This window comes from Chlorocebus sabaeus, chromosome X (assembly GCF_047675955.1).
Source record: "Chlorocebus sabaeus isolate Y175 chromosome X, mChlSab1.0.hap1, whole genome shotgun sequence".
NCBI lineage: Eukaryota > Metazoa > Chordata > Mammalia > Primates > Cercopithecidae > Chlorocebus > Chlorocebus sabaeus.
Window position 1 is genome coordinate 137,512,790 of NC_132933.1, and position 20,886 is coordinate 137,533,675.

Below are 20,886 nucleotides of genomic sequence, written 5' to 3' on the forward strand. Positions count from 1 at the left end.
CAGAACTACGGTTCTCCTTAATTTCAAATCAAGCACCCATTTCTAATAAATAAAATTACTGAAAAGTGTATATATATATATATATATGTGATATATGTATGATTTTGATAAAGATAGGACTCTTACAATTATAACCTGTGAATTACTTAATATACTTAGTTTTATATAATGAAATGCTCTAATGATTGTTAAACCAGAAATGCATTTGATTATAAAACAATTCCCCAAACACGAACTTTAGAAAATATTTATTTTATGTTTCTTTTTAACTTTTAAAATTAGCAAATTTTTGTAGCAATTTAAAAAAATACAAAAAGCATAAAGAAGAAAATAAAATTTGCTTTAATTCCCATTATTCAGAAATAATAAATGCTAACATTTTGGTATTTTTAAACCATAGTATATACATGCCACTTTGTGATATTTACAAAACTTACAATACATTATGAACAATACATTACACACTTAAATATTTGTTGAGAAATGAATGAGAAAATGAATTTTAATGGCCACATGATAGTTTTTCTTATAAACATATAATTATTTAACCAACCCCTCGTTTTTGGAGAAATGTTTTCAATTTCTGCTGTGATAAATAGTGCTACAATAGTGAAATTCCCTTACACTATATTGCTAAAACTGTCATTACTGGATTGGAGGACATTAACAGTATTGGGGATTTTGAGTCATATTGTCAAATTGCTCTCTGGAAGGATTACTGCACCAATTGAAAATCTCCCAAACGATATATGAAGGTGTATTTTTCCCTGTATCCATACTAGCACTGGATATTGTGGTTAATATTTTTTCCAGTTTCAGGAAAAAAATCGAATCCTTAATTCTAAGCAAAAACTTTTAGAGACTTTAACGTAATAGGACCCTTTTGGAGGGAAATTTGCTTGAGCAGATATCCCTTGGATGCTCTGTTTTTATAAGGTTCCATTTAGTGCAATATTTCTGGGGTATATTTTACATTAATAGTAATAATTTTCAAAAGTAATAACATCTTATTTTGGATTTGCATAACGAATCTTCCCTTTTAAAAATTATATGGCTACTGAGAAATCATAAATCCCATGATAAGCCAGTTTAATCACATGGTTTGTCATGAAGATATTTCCAGTTAAAGAAATGATGTAAATGACGAGTTGATGGGTGCTGACAAGTTGACGGGTGCAGCACAGCAACATGGCACAAGTATACATATGTAACAAACCTGCACGTTATGCACATGTACCCTAGAACTTAAAGTATAATAATAAAAAAAAAATACCTATCAGGTACTACACTTACTATCTGGGTGGCAAAATATCTGCACACCAAACCTCCATGACACAGGCACTTTACCCAAGTAACAAACCTGCATGTGTACACTCTAAACCTGAAATAAAAGTTGGGAAGAAAGAAAAAAAAAAAAAAAGCTTAATTTAAATTCTCCTTCTTAAATTTGAGAATGTTAATATTTTGGTGGCCTGGACTTATTCTTGAGTTCTACTTGCTAGTAAACAACTTAAGAAATAAACATTTCCATATTGAGTGTTGCACAGAAAATATTTTTGAAAATTATATTCAGAATTAGGAACATCGCCCATTTGGCTAGCATGTCAATTTCAAATTATTCACAATTTGACCTTCGAAAATGCCTGTTTATTGTTTGATGTTTTCTTTGTTAACTTTAGGATCCCAAGAGAAGCCACTTTGTCTTAATTGCTGGGGAGCCGTTAAGAGAACCAGTTGTCCAACACGGTAAGACCAAAATGACGATGATTTTCTTGGTTGATTTTCTTTTTCTTTGAAAACAGTGTACATGTATAGTATTGTTGGGAAGAATAGCTGGATTTTTTTTGTCCTGTCTCTCCATCTACAAATCTGAGGATTGTTTAATTTTTCTGTCATCAGAGGGAAATATATACATGATGTTTATTCATCTGTTTTTTTAAAAAGAAACATTTCTTAAATACCTATTATGTGTAGGATATTGAGTTTGGAACTGTAGGAAGAACAAAAATCGTATTTTTGTATTATGTTATAGGGAATTTTAACTTGAAAAAAAGATTCTACAGTCTATTGGGAACTTTAACATCCTTTTTATCTTTATCAAAAATAAAGGTGATTTCAATACTGTCCTGTAGTCTATTGCATTTTTAGTAAAAAAAATATGAAACTCTTAGGAATAGTATTTTTAAGAAAATAGTTATTTTTTGTTTATTTAAGAACATGAGTAGAGGTGACTGATATAGCAGAAAATCCTGACTTAAGTACCCATAACAATTACTTCAACTCTTTGGGTTTTGACTTCTTAATATCATTGCTGTTTGATTAAATGAAGGAACATCTAAAAGCAATTAAAACACATTTTATTATTTAGATAAATGCTTACAAAACATATATTCACTTCACCAATTATTAAATTCAACATGCATTAAAATCCCGTTGCATTTCCCTGCCTTGCATGAATTCCCAGATACACACAATGATTGCAGATAACCACCAGCCGCTCATAAATTTAAAGAACACGGATTGCTTTAAAAATATTCTTTTTTGTTCTACTAACTACTTCAGGGGGAACATTAAATTGTACCCTGCCTCGGCCTGTAGCATTTGACAACCATTTTGTATGCATCTGATTTCCATTCCAAAGGTGTGTGGTTCTTATTTCCTTTTCTCTCAGCTGAACAGCACTGCAATATTATAGTTTGTTTTTCTGGAAAAAGCCTTCAGACAAACTGAATAGGGTCATAATCTTTATTCCTAGTAACTAACATTTAGGTGGGAAAAAGATGTGTGAGATGGAAGTCTTATTTTAGGCAATCTCCTCAGTACCAATAATGAAAAGCAAGAGTCTAACTGAATTAGGTGACAGATCAAAGGAGTGGGACTGCTCAAAGCCATCCTACACTGGGGTCATGTGGATCCTCTCCCAGTGGCTTGGAATACAGGGACACTAGGTATCCCTGCACATACAAACTCAGAGTAATCATACAAAATAAATATGTCCCTTGAAAGCTCAGTTACTGAGAAGCAAAGCGTTTTGTTTTTGTTTTTTAACTTTTAAAAACTCAGACATTTAAGTTTTTCTTTTACTTATGTGTGTTTAAAGGCAGCCACAATCATCTTTTGATTGGGAACTTGTATAAATCTCATGAGTTAGCTAAGACCCTTTCTCCTCTTATCATCGTGTGTCCTTAATTATTCGTCCACAGATTAAGCACAGGAAGTCATAGAATGTTAGGATAGAAAATACCCTTAGCCATGATGTAGTCATGCCTCTTTTATAGATGAGGAAAATAAAATCCAGATATTTTATTTATTTACTTAACAGATACTTGCATAGAATTTACTGTTTCCTAGACGTTGGTTAAAGCACTTTGCTAATGTTAATCCGTTTAACCTTCAAAATAACCCTATGACATTGGTACTCTCATGCCCATTTTACAGATGAAGAAGCAGAAGGTCAAAGGTTCATTGGCTTACTCAAGGTCACACAGCTGGATTCACACTCAGGCTGTCTGTTTTCCAAACACCCTGCCCTTCTGCCTCTTACCATGCTGGTCGTCTGTTGCTCTGCCCTGTAGCTTCTCTAATGGAAAGTGATTGTTAGCAGTGGAGCAGGGACTTGAACCCTAGTCTCCTGACCCCATGTCTTATGTTCTCTCCACTATACCAAAGTTCTACATAACAAGAGGTTAGACGCACGATTTTATACAAGAGAGGGGCTTCAGAGGCTTAATTAGAGAAGTGATGAAAGCTATAATTTGAAAGAGTTATAGATAACTATCAAATAATTTTCTTGTTCACAACCCTTGTAGTTGATCAATTTAGAAACATGCTTTCTGGATTCAGTTTTCTCCTTGAAGATTTGAGGAGATAATCTTCGTCAGTTAGCTTTAGGGGACTCCAAGCTTCCAATGCTTCCCTGTATAACAGAGCCTTGTTTCCCTAAAGCGTGGTCCATGGACCAGCAGTATCAGCATCACTTGGGAGATAGTTAGAAATGCAGAATGTCAGGCCTCACTCCAGACCTCCTGAATCAGAATCTGCATTTTAATAAGATTAAATAATAAGATTCATGTGCGCATTATAAATCGAGAAACATGGCATACTACCCCAGAAAGTGTCAAAATAGAAGCCTAGAAGCACACCATTCTTACAGAAACTAGTTGGGGATGGGAGTACTGCTCCACAAGTCCCAACCATGGCAAAATTATGAGGCACAAGAATTGGGTCCTTGACTCAGTACCTGCTCCCATCTTCCAAGTTGCATTTCCCTTTCCCCTGCGTGTCCTTTAAAAAGTTGTCTTCCCCAGGCTACCCTCTTGGGTTTATTGTTTTTTCTGTATATGATAACTCTCTTTTTCTTTCCTACCTAATATAGTCCAAACCTCCATTTCCAGATGAAATTTCTCTCACGAGCTCCAGATCCATAGTTTCAACAATGTACCAAAAACCTCTGCTTGAGAAACCACTTTATTGTCTCTAGTACCTCTATGTTAAAATATCCAGAACCGGGCAGGGTGCGGTGGCTCACGCCTGTAATCCCGGCACTTTGGAAGGTCGAGGCTGGTGGATCACTTGAGGTCAGGAGTTTGAGACCAGCCTGGCCAACATGATGAAACCCCATCTCTACTAAAAATACTAAAATTTAGCTGGGTGTGGTAGTGTATGCCTGTAATCCCAGCTACTGAGGAGGCTGAGGCATGAGAATTACTTGAACCTGGGAGGCGGAGGTTGCGGTGAACCAAGATCGCACCCCTGCACTCCAGCCTGGGGGACAGAGCAAGACTCAGTCTCAATTAAAAAAAAGAAAGAAAGAAAAAAGAAAATAAAAACAAAAAATATCCAGAACCAAACACCTTGCTCCATCCAAAGCCTCCTGTGTCCTGTATCTCAAATACCCTTAACAATTCCACCATTGACTCAGCCTCCCAAGTTAGACACCTGATGCCAAAGTTTTCCTTAAAAATTATAAATCATTATATTACTCCCTACTTAACCTTACGGTGATTCATAATCACCTGCAAAAGTAGGTCCAAACTTCTTCCTGTAGATTGCATCCAAAGCCCAGAAGGGTCCGGTTTCTTCCTATATTTCAGATTGCCATTTTTCCCCCTTTGATCCCTCCCTCCACCACTGTACCCCTATCCCCTCCAGTATTCCTCCAGCACACTAATCCTGAACATGCCTTTCCTCCTTGTGTGACTGCTCAAACATCACTCCCTCTGTGAATCCTTTCCTGGATTTCTCCTCCTCCCCCTTTCTGTGCTGATTTTATAGTTTTTACACTTTTATCCTTCCATATTTCACACAGTTTTGTAATGATTTCTTTTCATATCTGTGTGATAGATTTGAGTCCTTGAGGAGAGGGAGTCTGTCATTTATTTGTCTTTCATCTTTATGTCTCTTGCTTCTAATACAATGTCTGTCATTTAATGGGCATTCAATAAATACTTAATAGATAGGTAATGAATGAATGAATTTAGATGCCTGGGTTTTTTCTTCCTACTTGTATTCTATTCCCCACATCCTCTCCAAAGATTTCAGCATCATCAAGACATATTATCCTGTGTCTTCCTTCTCAAGATTTAAATTATAGTGATCACCAAATCCATGTTGATATAACAGTGGTTAAGAAGTTTGAATGTGTTATTTTCTCTAAGCAATACAGTTATGTATTAATCAGAATCTCCCAGAGAAAGCCCCTTAGAGCAGGCAGTTCCATAAAAGGAATGTCAGGAAATTCTGCAGACTGGATGAGGACATGTACTGAGTGAACAAGTCTGTCAACTGCTCTAAAGACACTGTCAATGCCATATAAAAGCTGGCCTTGTTCATCTAGCAGATCATGGGAGTGAGACAGTCCAGTGCCTCTCCACCCATACAATATATGAAGAAAAGGGAAGAAACACACATTGCCTCCTGGTAGGTTAGGGGAGGACTTCTTGTACATTTTTAGCAAAATCTGAGTTCAGACCCAGCAATTAGACAAAAGGGTCAGCAAACTATGGTCCATGGGCTACATCTGCCCACTGCATGTTTTTGTAAATGAAGTTTTATTGGGACACAGCCATACCTATTCACTTTTGCATTACCTCTGGCTGCTTTTGCACTTTGATGAAAGAGTTGAGTAGTTGAGACAGACACTGTTTGACCCACAAAATCTAAAATACATACTATCTAGCCCTTCCTAGCAAACATTTGCCAACCCTAGAAAACTTTTTTAAAATGATGCTTTTTGACTAGAAATTTTTATAATCTTCTGTTTATTGTCAATAGGTGCTGCCAATTTTCAAAAAATGACTTAGAATCCTCAAATAAGTATACAGCCTTATATGCTGCTTAGACACCAAAGCTGTGATAAGATTTGTCAGTTCTTTGTATCACATGGGTTCAATTCTTGACATCAGCTAATGTTATAAAAATAACTACAAAAATGGTTGTAATAGAACCAAATCTAAGACTCTTTTTAATAAAACAGATCACCATTGCTGGTGAGAAACCTCTACTGAATGGGTGAGATGCCATTGCATTTATCTGAAGTTTTGTCTTTATAATCAATAATCATACACAAACCTAGTCAAGAAACTCATTTTATAGTCCTTGGGGACTGAACACTGTGAAATAAACTTTTATTCTTCAGATGTGCTTGGATTTTGTTTTAAATTAAGAACTACAGAAATACATACCACTTCTAGTGGTAGAGGAAAATATTGCCACCCAGAACTTTCTGAATGTCTCTTTCTGCCCTAGGTCCATTTGTGATGAACACCAATGAAGAGATTTCTCAAGCCATTCTTGATTTCAGAAACGCGAAAAATGGATTTGAAAGGGCCAAAACCTGGAAATCAAAGATTGGGAACTAGTGGAAAGCAGAAGAGCAGGTCTCGATGTGTCCTAGAATTTTGCCATTTATGAGACTGAGCCGTTGAAGGCATTCCATTTCTAAAGCTTATTTAGCCAGTGCTTCTAAAGAATTCCACACTAAGTGATAACATGGTTTTTGTAACAAGAAATGTAGTATATTTCCTGGCATATGCAAATAAACCTAATCATCGTTTCTTTAAAAATCAGTGTTTTTCATTTGAAATACCTAAGTTACTAAGCTTCTGTTTAAAAAGTCATTTTGTGTATGTTTGCCCTTTTTTGCATGTATGAATGGATGTTTTTATTATTTTTGTGCATGTGCAGGTTTTCCAGATCATATTTGATTGCTTTCTGTGTGTCATTGGCAGCAGATGGATGAACATCTGAGGTCCCTTCTTAAGCAATCCTACTGAGATACAAAGGTCAAAGCTTTGCGCTGGGGTTTCATGTTACAGGTTATCTGCTTTACAATAACGGCAGCCCTGAACATTTGAGTCGGTTCTTAAAACTGCCCTGCTATTGGTAGGGACGCAACAGGATTGCAGCCAAGACTTCTCTGCATTTTCTGCCAAAATCTGTGTCAGATTTAAGGCACATGCTTCTGCAAGCTTCCATGAAGGTTGTGCAAAAAAGTTTCAATCCAGAGTTGGGTTCCAGTTTTCTGTAGCTGTAAGCATTGGTGGCCACACCACCTCCTTACAAAGCGACTGGAACCTGTGGCATACGGTGGAGAGATTTTTTTAATTTGCTGGACATGAAATAAATTTACAGTGCTTTCTGATTTCAGGTAGAAGACATGTCCACCTTCTGATTATTTTTGGAGCATGAGAACATTTTAATTTTTTTCATCTCTCTCTCCCCACCCCTAAGATTGTGCGAAAAAAGCGTACCTTGCCTAATTGAAATAATTTCGTTGGATTTTGATCAGAACTGATTATTTGGTTTTCTATGTGAAGTTTTGAGGTTTCAAACTTTCCTTCTGGAGAATGCCTTTTGAAACAATTTTCTCTAGCTGCCTGATGTCAACTGCTCAGTAATCAGTGGATATTGAAATATTCAAAATGTACAGAGAGTGGGTAGTGGTGAATATTTTCATGATGTTGTATGTCCAGCTGGTGCAGGGCTCCAGTAACGAACATGGACCAGTGAAGGTAGGTGAGCTCAATTTTTAATATGATGAAGTTCTTTTTATTGGCTCGTACAGAGGACTTTGTTTGCCCTCACTATGTTTGAAACAATATAAAAATGCAGAACCATCCTAATAGTGGACTGGACAGGATCTATCCTGCATTTGTTAGTGACTGTTCTGTTCCTTAGTCTTATTAAACTTCTGGCCATGAGTATTTGAAAATGCTGGGGTGGGGTTGGTTGTTTTTTGAAGTTATGGTAGAACATGAGCAGTCCGGAATCTTTTCGGATGGAGAAGTTTCTCCTCGGTTGCATATGCAGATGGCACAGTGGTTTTTTAATGAAACATTGATTTGTTTTTATGACTGATAACTTTGTGGGCCATTTAGCTTCAGGTCTTTGTGAGCAGCAGAGGTTAGTCTATTTGTTTGGTAAATTGAAAATTGCAGTGCTTTCTATGGACATTTTCTATCTGCTTTTGCAAATGACCGATTGCCGCCATTCAGAAAAATGTGTTCTCAGAGAGTGTTTGGTTTTTTTGCTTCTTGAAAGGTGTAAAATTCAACACTAATCAAATATTTGGTTCTATGAGCAAGCATCAAATAGAGCTTAACGAATGGAGAGTAATGCAAAAAATTAACCAGAACATTACTGACTGCTGGAACAATATTTAGCCCAATTTTATGCATTTCATAGATTGTATATATTTTAAGCTTCTATTTTGAAAATGATTCGGATGTAATTGTTTTGACTGAAGTGGTGCTAAATCATTATTGATTTAGGAACTTCTGGCCTTGAAAAGACAATTAAATGTGAGTTTGAGTTTTTGTAGCTGTTGTTTAGGACATGCATTTTCAACAGGGGTGATATCGCCCCCAGCAGGGGAAATTGGTTCGTGGAGGGCTGAAAAAGTTTTACTCTTTTGATACATCACACACAGATGTACATAGAGTACATATGGTATGTATTTTAAAATACAGTATGCATTCAAATGTTGTAGGGGAAAAATGTCTTAAAAGGCTCCTGGCTGGTGTTGGTGGCCTGGCGAAGGTGGGGGTTAAGATTAAAAAATGTTGAACACTGAGCTGGAGGTGAGTAGGAAGTTACCTTGTTTGGCAGCCAGCACTTTTCTAACTTTTCAAATTCCAAATGTACACGGGAGAACTCACAGTGTTCAGCTCCATTGTACTGCCACCAGCCTTGATATTGGATCTCAAGGCCAGACTGTAGGTCAATGGGAGTGTGAATGTAAGCATAGGTAACAGGAGAAAACTGTCTGACTTGTTTGGAGCAAGTAAGACTTTTCAGACTGTCCAGCTTTGTCGTAAGTTCATAAAACGGAAATCCTTTAGATGTGCTGGGCTCCTCGAGTTTTAAAATATTTCCATTTCCCTTGTAAAACATTACTTTAGCTGATGTTATAGCAAAGGAGACTCTGAATTGTTGGACGTAAGTCATATTCTTTAGGTTGCTCAGCTCTTTTAAAGAGCGCAAGCACCAAGAATGTCTCAGGTGTCCTGGGCACTGTGAAGTTTTATTTATTTATTTATTTATTTATTTATTTATTTATTTAAGATGGAGTCTCACTCTGTCGCCCAGGCTGGAGTGCAATGATGCAATCTCGGCTCACTGCAACCTCCGCCTCCCGGGTTCAAGCGATTCTCCTGCCTCAGCCTCTTGAGTAGCTGGGATTACAGATGCGTGCCACCCATGCCCGGCTAATTTTTTGTGTTTTTAGTAGAGACGGGGTTTCACTGTGTTAGCCAGGATGGTCTCGATCTCCTGACCTCATGATCTGCCTGCCTTGGCCTCCCAAAGTGCTAGGATTACAGGCGTGAGCCATCGCGCCCAGCCGGCACTGCGAAGTTTTAAATGCTTTGAATGTGCTGTTAATATATAAATTTGTTGAATGGAGCAACGAAGGAAAGCAGCTGAATTTGCATGTGACAGAAAACAAGTCGTTACGCGTGGAGGATGCAGCATTATATACTTACTAATATGATTAGCAATTTTTTTCATTCTATACTTACTAATACGATTGGCATTTTTTTTTCAGAATATATCAGAATTTCCTTTAAAAAGTGAAGCTACATAGACTGAACTTATATCCACCCAACCCCTCGCCCAATTAAATTATTTCTGATATGAAGGAAAGGATTGCCTATAGTTAAACAGAAATTTTGGCATAGATGTGACAGAGTGATAAGCGATAGTGAGATGTATAATATTGGTCATAGTTTTCTTTTCTCCCCAACTTTTAAGAAAAGAAAATCTAAGAGGAAACAATGTTCCTAAACATTAAAGTTCTTCTTGTTAAAATTAAAATGTAGTGTGAAAACATATTCATGATGGTAATGGTTTACGGTGGTGGTATTTGAGGTTTTTTTTTGTTTTTACTTTTTGAAATAAAATGTTTTATTTATTATAAGGAATTTCCATGTTCTTCCTCAGTACTTGGTCCATGTGTATTTCTTTCTCCTCACCCTCTCCTCTTCTAACCACCTCTTTTCCAGAATGGATGGTGATGCCAATTTTGCCCCTAGGTTGTCCTCCAGCCACCCCCAGTCCAATTTTCACTTTCTAGCTTTGAACATTTCCCGCTTTTCCAGCTTAGAGTAGCATTGCCTCTACGATAGTTCTATGTGTCTGTGAAGAATTGTTTTTTTCCTGTAGCAATCATGAAATAGCTACTAGTACTCTGGACAATTGTGCTTACTGCCATTTGGGTGTAAGGCCTCCTAATTTCATTAGTCTTGCCACTTGTGCTAGCAAGGATAGCTGTTTGGAGTCAGCAGTGCCTGGAACATGTGAACTGAGACAAATCTGTTTGAAAATCTCAACTTAAGATTTCAAATCTACTGTGTATACTGTTTAGCTGTTAAGTTTCTCAGTCTAAGAAGAACACGTTTTCCTCTAGAAATAAGGTTAACCCAGTACCTATTCATGATTCATTAATATAATCAGATTATGGCCTAAATGTGGTATTTATTTCTGTTTCTATTTTCTCCAGTTTTTTTTAATACAGCTTGGACAGTCATATACAGTTGTACACGATGTGCACTGCACAACTCTAGGGTGCTCCACGCATGTAGACACATCTGTATGTGACAGCCCTCAGTACAATGTGGTAGACACTCTGGACATTTGGTAAATAAGTATCTACATCCTCACTCTCCTGTCATTCACATTGGTCTTCTGGCCAGCACTATTTCTGGTTTATTTAATAAACAGTTCTTGTCCACAGAAATTTTGTGAGTCATGAAGACATGTCACTATTGCAACAAAGGAATACCAGGCCATGGTAGGCTTTCACAGCTTTTTTCTGACAGAATTTGTTTCTTTTTGCTTTATCTTCCCTGTATACTATCTTTTTTTTATCCACCCGCTTTCTTAATTACACTGGTAGAAGAATATTGGTGGGTGATGGAGTCATTCACATTCTGTGTAAGACTAGAATCAGTCCAAGATCCACAGGAACGTGGGATACTTCTAACTTTCATGAGAAGCCACATGGCTCACAAGATTTCTTTACCTTTGTGTCGCTTGCCTTCTCCTAAAATCGTCTCTACAGTGAATCGAATAACCAAGGACTGAGGTGTGTTTTCCATATTTAATTCCAGGAAGCAGTCCCACTCCTACTCCCTGCCCTATTTCCAGTTCCAAAGTCACGTACAGGGAAGTCCTTTGACTTTGATGTTGGTCAAATGGCCCAGCAAACTCTTGTCCACTTTTCTGTCAGGCACAGTCCTTGGCACAAAAGACATCTGAAATACTTTCCATTAATTTCTTCTTTATTTATGACCTTGTAGTTAAATGTGTTGAATTATATGCTTCTATACACATCTGTTTTAATCCAGTTACTCACTTATAACTGGTGACCGAAACTTTTATATCACTATAGCATATTATTGGTACCCAGGATACAATAGAACCCTCGATATCTTACATCGTCAATATAGTATTTCCTTGTATGACTTATTTCTTAACATAAAAATCCTGTTTTAGACCTGTGGATAAACCTTTACTATAAATCCCAAAGACAATTTCTGGAATGAGAATATGGTATTTGCACACACACATGATTCCATGTAGAACTTGAGGTAATAAGATCTGGGACTCCCAGATACATTTATTATTACCACAAATGAATAGAGGTGCTACAGAAATAGGCACAGAAATGACAGTAAAATTGTTTCTGAGCACATTTCTAGGCTCAACTTTTTTCTACAACTTAGGATGAACAGAGACAGTGGAAACTGTATATAATTGGGAATGTGACTGAGATGAGACAAAGATGAGATGGAAGCATTTCTTCTTCCCTTGCTTTTCTGGTGGTAGGTTCACTTTTCTGTCTTCCTTGCCACTAGTTCTTGCAGTCCCTACCAAGACACTAGGGCATTATACAGCAAAGACACCCTGAGGCCCCCTGCTACTGCATCATGAAGTCTTAGTTGGTTGTGATGTCTTAGTTCATAAACAATCTCCCTTGTCTGTCATTAGAGCTTTCCAATATTTGACAATTCATTCATTTATTTTTTTCATCAGGTATTTATTGGGCACCTGTATATCTAGGCACTGATCTAGTGGCTGGGAATGAAGCAGGAAATAAGTCTAGGGGCTGGGAATGCAGGAGGAAATAAGACAATGTTTCAATTCTCTTGGAATTTGCATTCCAAGTATGGTGGGTAGAGGCAGACAATATGCAAATCTGTAACATGTCAGGTGTGATAAATGCTATGAAGAAAATCAAGTAGGGGGAGCGGATACAGTACTGAGTAAATCAGAGGAGACCTTTCTGATTCAGTTACGTCTCTGCAGAGTCCTGAAGGAAATAAGAGAGACAGAAGCAACCATCGATGCAGTGGCCATGGTTGGCACAGGAAGTTGGCTTTGATGTCTGGGTATTAGCCAGGGAGCTGGTGCAGCTGGAGGTGGGGTGAATGGAGGCCAGAAGTGCAGTTGTTGAGGTTGGAGAAGTAGCCAGGGAAGATCATGTAAGGTGTGACTGTGCTCCCATAAAACTTTATGGACACTAAAAATTGAATTTTATGTAATTTTCCTGCATCATGAAATTTTTTTTAAAAAAAATTTGTTTCAACCATTGGAAAATGTAAAAAATTGTTCTTAGCTAATAGGCCGTACAAAAACAGGCTGCAGGTTGGATTTGGCCCATGGGTCATAGTTTGGCAATTGTGTTGTATGTAAATCATTACACTATTTTATCTTCATCGTGGTACACATCCATACCTGACATGTTTTATTTGCCTGTGTATACATTTATTGCTTTGTCACCATCTACTAGAATACGAGCTTTTTGAGAAAAGGAGCTCTTAATTGTCTTGTTTACTGCAGCATCCCAATCACCAGTAAAAAGCCTGTAATAGAGTAGATACTAAAAACAGTATTTGTTGACTGATTGATGGACTAGACCTCAGGATTTTTAGATGTCCAGGATCAGGATATGAACTACTGCATTAAATCATCTCCAACATCTACTCTTATGATGGCTGGTCTGACTTCATGATTTAAAAAAAAATTCTAAAGCATTTTTAAGGCAGTATATTCACCCTGTGCTATTTTCCTGTGGGCATAGGATAGGATTTCTGTGGATGTATCTCCTCCAGTGTCCTTCCAGGCACAAGCCATCCTATAAGGCGTTCCCTTTTAGGAGCCACAGGTATAGAAGGAAGTCATCTGAGCCCATTATTCCAGCCTGTTGGTAACACAAAGAGAGATGAGCAAAGCAGCATCTGTACAGGGGTCTGGACAAAACTTTGACATCTTGATGTTTTCCTTCATCCCTGAGATCCTTAGAAATGCTACCTATGCTTTCATTTTATGCTAGGTGGTTTGTAAAGTCATGGTAAATTATGGCAAATTACTCTGGTCAGATACTTTATCAGGCTAGGCCAGGATATGCTGTGAAAACAAACACCCCCAAAATCTTGGTGGTTCATAAACAACAGAGACTTATTTGTTGCTTATACCACATGACCAGCCTGGTTCATCCGGGGTCAACTCCACATGGGGATGAAGCTGACTGAGTATCTGATCTTGAATGTTAGGAATCACTATGACAGAGGAAGGGAGAGCCCCAGAGAGCCCCACCCTGGCACTTAAATTCTCTGACCCGGAAGTGACACATATTACTTCTAGTTGCAGCCCCTTGACCCACTGCCCCATCTAGCCACAAAGGGCCAGGAAGTGTAATCCCACCATGCGCTCAAAAGGCAGCAAGATGGAAATATTTGACAAACAGTATTAATGACTGTGACACATAGTGAGTTCTTTACATTGGTAACTTCTAAGTGCTTCTGAACACACCTTTGACTGTAGAATGTCAAAAACATTCCCAATTTTACAGCAGTGCTGGAAAATGAATTGTATTGAGACAACTTGGGAGGAGTAGGAGGCGATAGAATAAAAAGAAAAACTTCACTGATTTCTGTCACGCCTCCTTTAATGCATGGAAGAACATATACATTGCTTAGAAAATCACATTACCACATTCAGAACAACTTCAGTGAAGATGGGAAACAACCATGGCTGGTCAATGGGGTAAAGTGTGCTGAAGGAAGACAGATTTATTTCTCAGGAGGCATCTTCTCCCTGGGAAAAAGAAAGACACATATTCATCTCAGTAAATATTTGTGGAATGTCTACCATGTGCCAGGCATATGAGTGAAAATGATGTTTTTATAAAATAAAGATGTCTTAAGTATTTGCATGTCTTACTAACAGTCAGGGAGTTCAATTTGGCCAGTGGGAAGGATAATTTTATGCCTGAAACTTTAGTAATGTAAATTCTTATGCTGATTCTCTTTTTGTCATTCACTGAGTATTCCTAAGTAACTATAACACTCACATATTGGAGATAAGTATCGGTTTCCTGAAATCTAGGTTTGGCTAACATTGCTTCTGGAAAGAGAAAATGTTGAATGTGTTGAATGTCCCTGTGGCAAATTCTTGCTGTTGCTTACTGTTCCATTATGGAGAGTGTTAGAAAGAGTGTAATTTTGATTGAATGACTATGCTAAAAAAACACCCTAAATAAGAAACTGCACAAAAAGAACAGAGTGGAATGAAAAAGTGAAAACAACTTTGCAATGGTGTGCTTCATTTACAAGTACATTGTCACAGCAAGACTAGGGATGATTGGGCATCTTAGAGAGTGCAGAGGATGTTGATAAGGAAGAGGAAGAGGAGATCAGTGGATGTTGATGTGGGACACTAGATCCTTAGTGAAGAAGCGTGAAAGAGGGTATGCTGGGCTGTCTGCCACTGGCATAGCAAGGCTGCTTTGTAGAAGGGACAATAAAGTTTTGCATAAGGATCCTTTTCCCATCCAATGGATTGTGCTATACTTTGGCAGGAATAGGGCTGTAGCAGTTAACCATTGCCACAATAATGCCGTGTAACACAACAGTCCAAATTTCAGTGGCTTAAAACATCACTATCTTATTCTCACTTACGTCTCTGAGTCAGCTGGGAGCCAGAGGATTAAGGCTCAAGGCATAGGTTGGGTACAGGTCAGCCCCACATGTCTCTCATCCTTCTTTGATCAGTGGGCTAGCAGAAGCATGTGCTTGCAGTGATGGTGGAAATAGAAAAACGTGCAATCATAGGTGAGTTTCAAGCCTCTCCTTACATCATGTCTTGTAATGTCTCACTGGTCAATAGGGCTGGGAAATATATCCCTCCCTCAGAGAGTTAGGAGTGGAAATGAAATTGTTTTTAACAATAGCCTAATCACCATAAAGGCTTTGGGTGGCACATTGGACCCTTGATCTTGGAGATCAGTGATAGAGAGACTGTAACAGACCTCAGGAACCCCTTGGGGTTGTTCAGAGCATACTTCTAGAGGGTCTGGGGTTGTCTTGCCATTCAAGTCCATCCCACACCCATCTGCCCCCACATATCCTAAGCACAGTTATGTCAAGTGAGAACAGAGGCATTTGAGTGGAGCACAGATTTCAAACACAGAAAGGCAGGGCATGGTCATCTCTCCCAGTGCTAGATGATCTAGCTGGGAGAAAACCACAAGCAGTCTTCATCAAATTGGAGGAAGTGGAGGTCCCAGGCATTTAGCCCCCTAGTATGTCCTTAAAAAACCCAGACGGCTTTGGGAGGCCAAGACGGGCGGATCACGAGGTCAGGAGATCAAGACCATCCTGGCTAACACGGTGAAACCCCGTCTCTACTAAAAAATACAAAAAACTAGCCGGGCGAGGTGGCGGGCGCCTGTAGTCCCAGCTACTGGGGAGGCTGAGGCAGGAGAATGTCGGAAACCCGGGAGGCGGAGCTTGCAGTGAGCTGAGATCCGGCCACAGCACTCCAGCCTGGGCGACAGAGCGAAGACTCCGTCTCAAAAAAAAAAAAAACAAAAAAAACAAAAAAACCCAGACTGCCATGCACACACACTCACACAAATGCACACACACACACACGCATTCACACACACTTTTCCTGCATTTGTAGTTCCTTTCCTCAGTCTAAGTTTAATTAAACAAACTGGATTTCATATATATTCATTTAAATATAGAATTGCATACAGGAAAGAGCCACCGGAACCACCAATGGTAGCATGAGGCCTCTGAAATGAAAGACGAGCCCACCCCAACCTTAAGTGACCAGGTTTCTGGATTTCAGAGAAGCAAGATCAGACCCTTGGCAGGTTCCATCTGAGAAGCCACAGCAGCCATAGCTACAGCAATAATTATTAGCAAGTGTGCGTTCTCCCTGCCCTAGTTAGTACACCCTATACCCTCAGGTGTCATCTGTTCTAGGTAAAGTCAGACCCTAATAACAAAACACCAAAATGTAAAATGTTGGTTGTTTTTTTCTTTACACACTTCTAAAGACATGTAAAGCCTGAGCAGATACCTTAAAATTCATCTTCTATCTGAAAACACCTCCTAGAACCATTTTTAAAAGGAGATGGAGGCAAGGTGGAGAAAAAAAGTTTGTCTTTGATTTACCCTGGAAAAGTTGTCTTTTAAAAAAATTTTAATGTCTATTTACTATGATTGGAGTTGCCGTTTCTTGCTCTTTTCAAGCTCACCACTCTGGCTCCTAAGGAATATCAGGGCCCCTAAAACACAGACTTCTAAACCCCAACACATAGGACACACCTATGTGTGGAAAGAAAGGAAAGAGGAAAGAAAGAAAGGAATGCAACATTTATTGTGTGCCCACCGTACACCTGACCCTTTCCTACATATGGCCTCATATAATCTCTTCATCAGCTTTATGAGATGACTATTATTAACAATGCCACTTTATAAATGAGGAAATCAAGCCTTAAGGAAGTCAAATACCATATCCTCAGTCAAATAGCTAAAAAAAAAAAAAAAAAAAAAAAAAAAAAAAAAAAAAGAGTAGTGCCTAGATTCAAAGACAGCTTATTTTTTTTAACTTACAGAGTAAAATGGATTTTTTCCCTTTTGGTGTGTAGTTCTATGAATTCTAACACATATATAGATTTATATAACCACAACCATAATTAGGATACAACACTATTCCATCACCCCCCAAAAATTCACTTACATTATCCTTTTATAGTCAGACCCTCCTCCCAGCCTCCCAACCTCTGGCAATCACTGATCTGTTGTCCTTCACTGTCGTTTTGTATATTTGGTTCACTGTCATTCTGGTTTTTTGGGAATGCCATATAAATGGAATCATACACTATGTAACAGTTTGAGATCAGCTTCTTTCATTCATACTGCCTTTGAGATTCTGCCAGTGTCCCAGTAGTTCATTCCTTTTTATTGCTGAGTAGTATTCTATTGATTGCTGGACCATTCACCCATTGAATGACACATAAATTGTTTCTAGTTTTTTGGCTATTGTGAATAAAGCTACTACAAACATTCATGTACATGTATTTATGTGAACATAAGGCTTCATTTATCAAGGGTAAAATCCCCAGAAGTAGGACTGTTGGGTCGTATGGTGAGCATATGTTTATAAGAAACTGCAAACACATTTTCCAGGGTGTTATTCAAAGCCAGTTTTGAACAATTCAAATCTATGCTTTCTCCTTTCCAGTAAGCTGTTTCTCCAGATGACAGAGTGGTTTACTATATTAGGCAAAGCTTCATCTTGGGGAGTGCTAATTCCAACTGAGAGCTATGGGAGGCAAAGTTACAAAACTTCAGCTCGGACTCACAAATCTAACTTGATCTGGGAAGATACCTCGACAGGTGGGGGAGGGAGAACATCTGCTGAGGAAGGCTGAGAGTGGAGTGAGACTTTGCTACTTGGACCCCAAACCAGGAAAAATTTGGTGGTTTTGGTTTAGCCTGAACCATCAGGTTAAACAGGAAATGCAAAATGTTCTTCCAGTGAAACAGAAGAAGCCACTAAGAGGTAGAGGGAACATGGAACTATTTGTATTGCAACCGAATCCACCTCCCCAAACCCACTGCAAAGGGAAATTGCTGACTGCAGTGTCCCTGAACTCCAGGGGGAGTAAGAACCACGCCCCCAGGGAACACTTGTAAATCTGTAAGCAAATCTAGGGAAAGTTGTGTGAAATGTGTCCCTTCCATAACTCACCCTAAAGCTTCTGGGTATTCTAAACATACAAATTCTATTCATCACACCCTTTTATCACCAAGCTTCCTGAAGGCATATTGCCAACACAATTTGACAAAGAAAATAGCACCAACAACTTTTCAAAGCCTTGGAAGGATAGTCTCAGACCCACGGCTCTCAAGAGTTCCAGGGATGAATTTAGCAAGGCTGGCCTCCTTTTCCATATATATAGAACAAGAGGATTGTTAATAGCATGGGATTGGAATGGCTCAAGAAAAGCTTTTTGCAGCTCTTTGAGAAAAGTAGCCAGGGTCCCCCCTTAAACTTTCTTTGCTGACGGCCTTATAGCTCAAAACCAGCATTGGAACTGGCTATGTACTCCCAAACCAAAGCCTCTTCCCCTTGGCATGTATGTTTATATTCTCATTTATATCTTCTTTCAAATACCTTGTAGGATTGCCTTTTGAAAGGATTATAATTTATACTTTTTTGTTGAATTCAGTAGGTTAAAGCAGTACCTATTTAATTTTATTTTGAAAAATCGGTTGTTCTTGCTTTTTGGGAATTTGAGAGGCAATTTAGTCTGTCATTTAGGATGGCATCATATAAAGCAGCCAACTTCATCATGCTATTTAGCCTGGAAAGCGATATTGTTGATCTTCAACCTTGAAACCTTGAAAAAGTCATACAGGTTGGGAACTGACCTGCAAACGGTCAGGTATCTTGAGATAGGAAAAGGATTTGCAAATCCAGGTCAGCAAGATACTCATAGAAATATTTTGAACCCAAGGTATACATCAAATAGATTTAAAGACTAAGACTATTTCTGAGCATGCATCGACCATTTGAAGACTAGTGGACTTGCATGAAGTTCAGGAGTTAATCTGGGTCTTGTAACTTAAAATCAGCATTTCTCATGCCCTAAATTAGTAGTAGAGAGACAGTATAGAGAGTTCCTATATAACCCTCACCCAACTTCCTCTAAACCCGGGAAGTTTTTTTAAAAGAATCCTGATGGCAAAGCTGCAGCCCAGACCCAAAAAATGAGAATCTCTGAGATTAGGATTCGAGCATCAGTATTTCTTTGAGGCTTATTCCCAGGTAGATTCAAGAAGCAGCCAACATTTTGAACCCCTGCTTTATTTTTGTGTGTGTGTGTGTGACAAAGAGCTTTAATGACACAAGATGCTTATAGCTACAAGTTATACATGTATTGTAAACTGTATATAACGATACAAAGTGCTAACTAAATAGATGAAGAATGCATAATCACTTTGGCTCAGTGAATCCAATAATTTCCACAATGGGTTCATGAAAAAACTCATCTGACTGGCTAAGTCTTCAGTTCTCATTTTTTTTTAGAAGAGTACATATTTTTACTGCAATTACGGGAACTCGTTGCACTTTCCAATGTGCAAGTTTGTGCAGTTTTGCTCTTGATTCTATTTACAAATATCTTAAGCCAGTTTTCATCAAACATATGAAAAATGAAGCCTGCCTTTTTGTCCCCAAATTGTAAACAGGTGTAAAGCTTTTAAAACATTAATCTCACAGTTTCAACAATTAATTGTTGAATTCTCCTTTCCAATACACGATGTTTTCGTTCAACACAGATCTGGGGAGCAGTAAAACGTTCATCCCATGTGTTAGGGCTTTAGATACATACTACATGCTTTCATAATAAACTCTACTGTGAGGATGTATCCAGGTTTTAAGTGATTTTCCATAATTTCACTGATGCTTTAAGAAAAAGAGCAACACTATGTTTATTTTTAATGTTGAAAGAAATAGTAAATATACCCAGGTTCAATGGCACTACTGATAGAACTGCTGCTGAATTTGGAAAGAGCGCTGTAAGAAGTCACTTTCAGGTAAAGAATAATTTTACTTTTCCCTCCTGTAATGCCAAATGCATACTGTAGCAGTTTAGCTAGTCAGTTCTCCTAACTCTGTGGCCTTTCCAGTTGTATTCAGGCTTTTCAAAAATCAGTGAGCCATCAGATTTACTTTCTTCCCAAAGAAATTCAAATATGGGCCCGGGCGGTGGCTCAAGCCTGTGATCCCAGCACTTTGGGAGGCCGAGACGGGCGGATCACGAGGTCAGGAGATTGAGACCATCTTGGCTAACACGGTGAAACCCCATCTCTACTAAAAAATACAAAAAACTAGCCGGGCGAGGTGGCGGGCGCCTGTAGTCCCAGCTACTCGGGAGGCTGAGGCAGGAGAATGGCGTAAACCCGGGAGGCGGAGCTTGCAGTGAGCTGAGATCCGGCCACTGCACTCCAGCCTGGGCGACAGAGCAAGACTCTGTCTCAAAAAAAAAAAAAAAAAAAAAAAGCAAATATGAACACTTGAAAT

The 20,886-nt window shown here is 38.6% G+C and overlaps 2 protein-coding genes across 6 annotated transcripts in view; both read left to right on the forward strand.

The window, feature by feature from the left end:
- Positions 1-7,064, forward strand: part of PIR (pirin) — a 109,304-nt gene extending 102,240 nt beyond the window's left edge. For all 4 annotated transcript variants that reach the window (XM_007991106.3, XM_007991104.3, XM_007991103.3 and 1 more), the window contains 2 exons: positions 1,680-1,746; positions 6,748-7,064. In XM_007991106.3, the coding sequence (XP_007989297.1) occupies positions 1,680-1,746; positions 6,748-6,860 (180 nt within the window). In that variant the 3' untranslated portion in view covers positions 6,861-7,064. The remainder of the gene's footprint in view (positions 1-1,679; positions 1,747-6,747) is intronic.
- Positions 7,065-7,155: 91 nt separating this feature from the next.
- Positions 7,156-20,886, forward strand: part of VEGFD (vascular endothelial growth factor D) — a 43,322-nt gene continuing 29,591 nt past the window's right edge. For both annotated transcript variants that reach the window (XM_007991102.3, XM_073013863.1), the window contains exon 1: positions 7,156-8,012. In XM_007991102.3, coding sequence (XP_007989293.1) covers positions 7,923-8,012 — 90 coding nt within the window. In that variant the 5' untranslated portion in view covers positions 7,156-7,922. The remainder of the gene's footprint in view (positions 8,013-20,886) is intronic.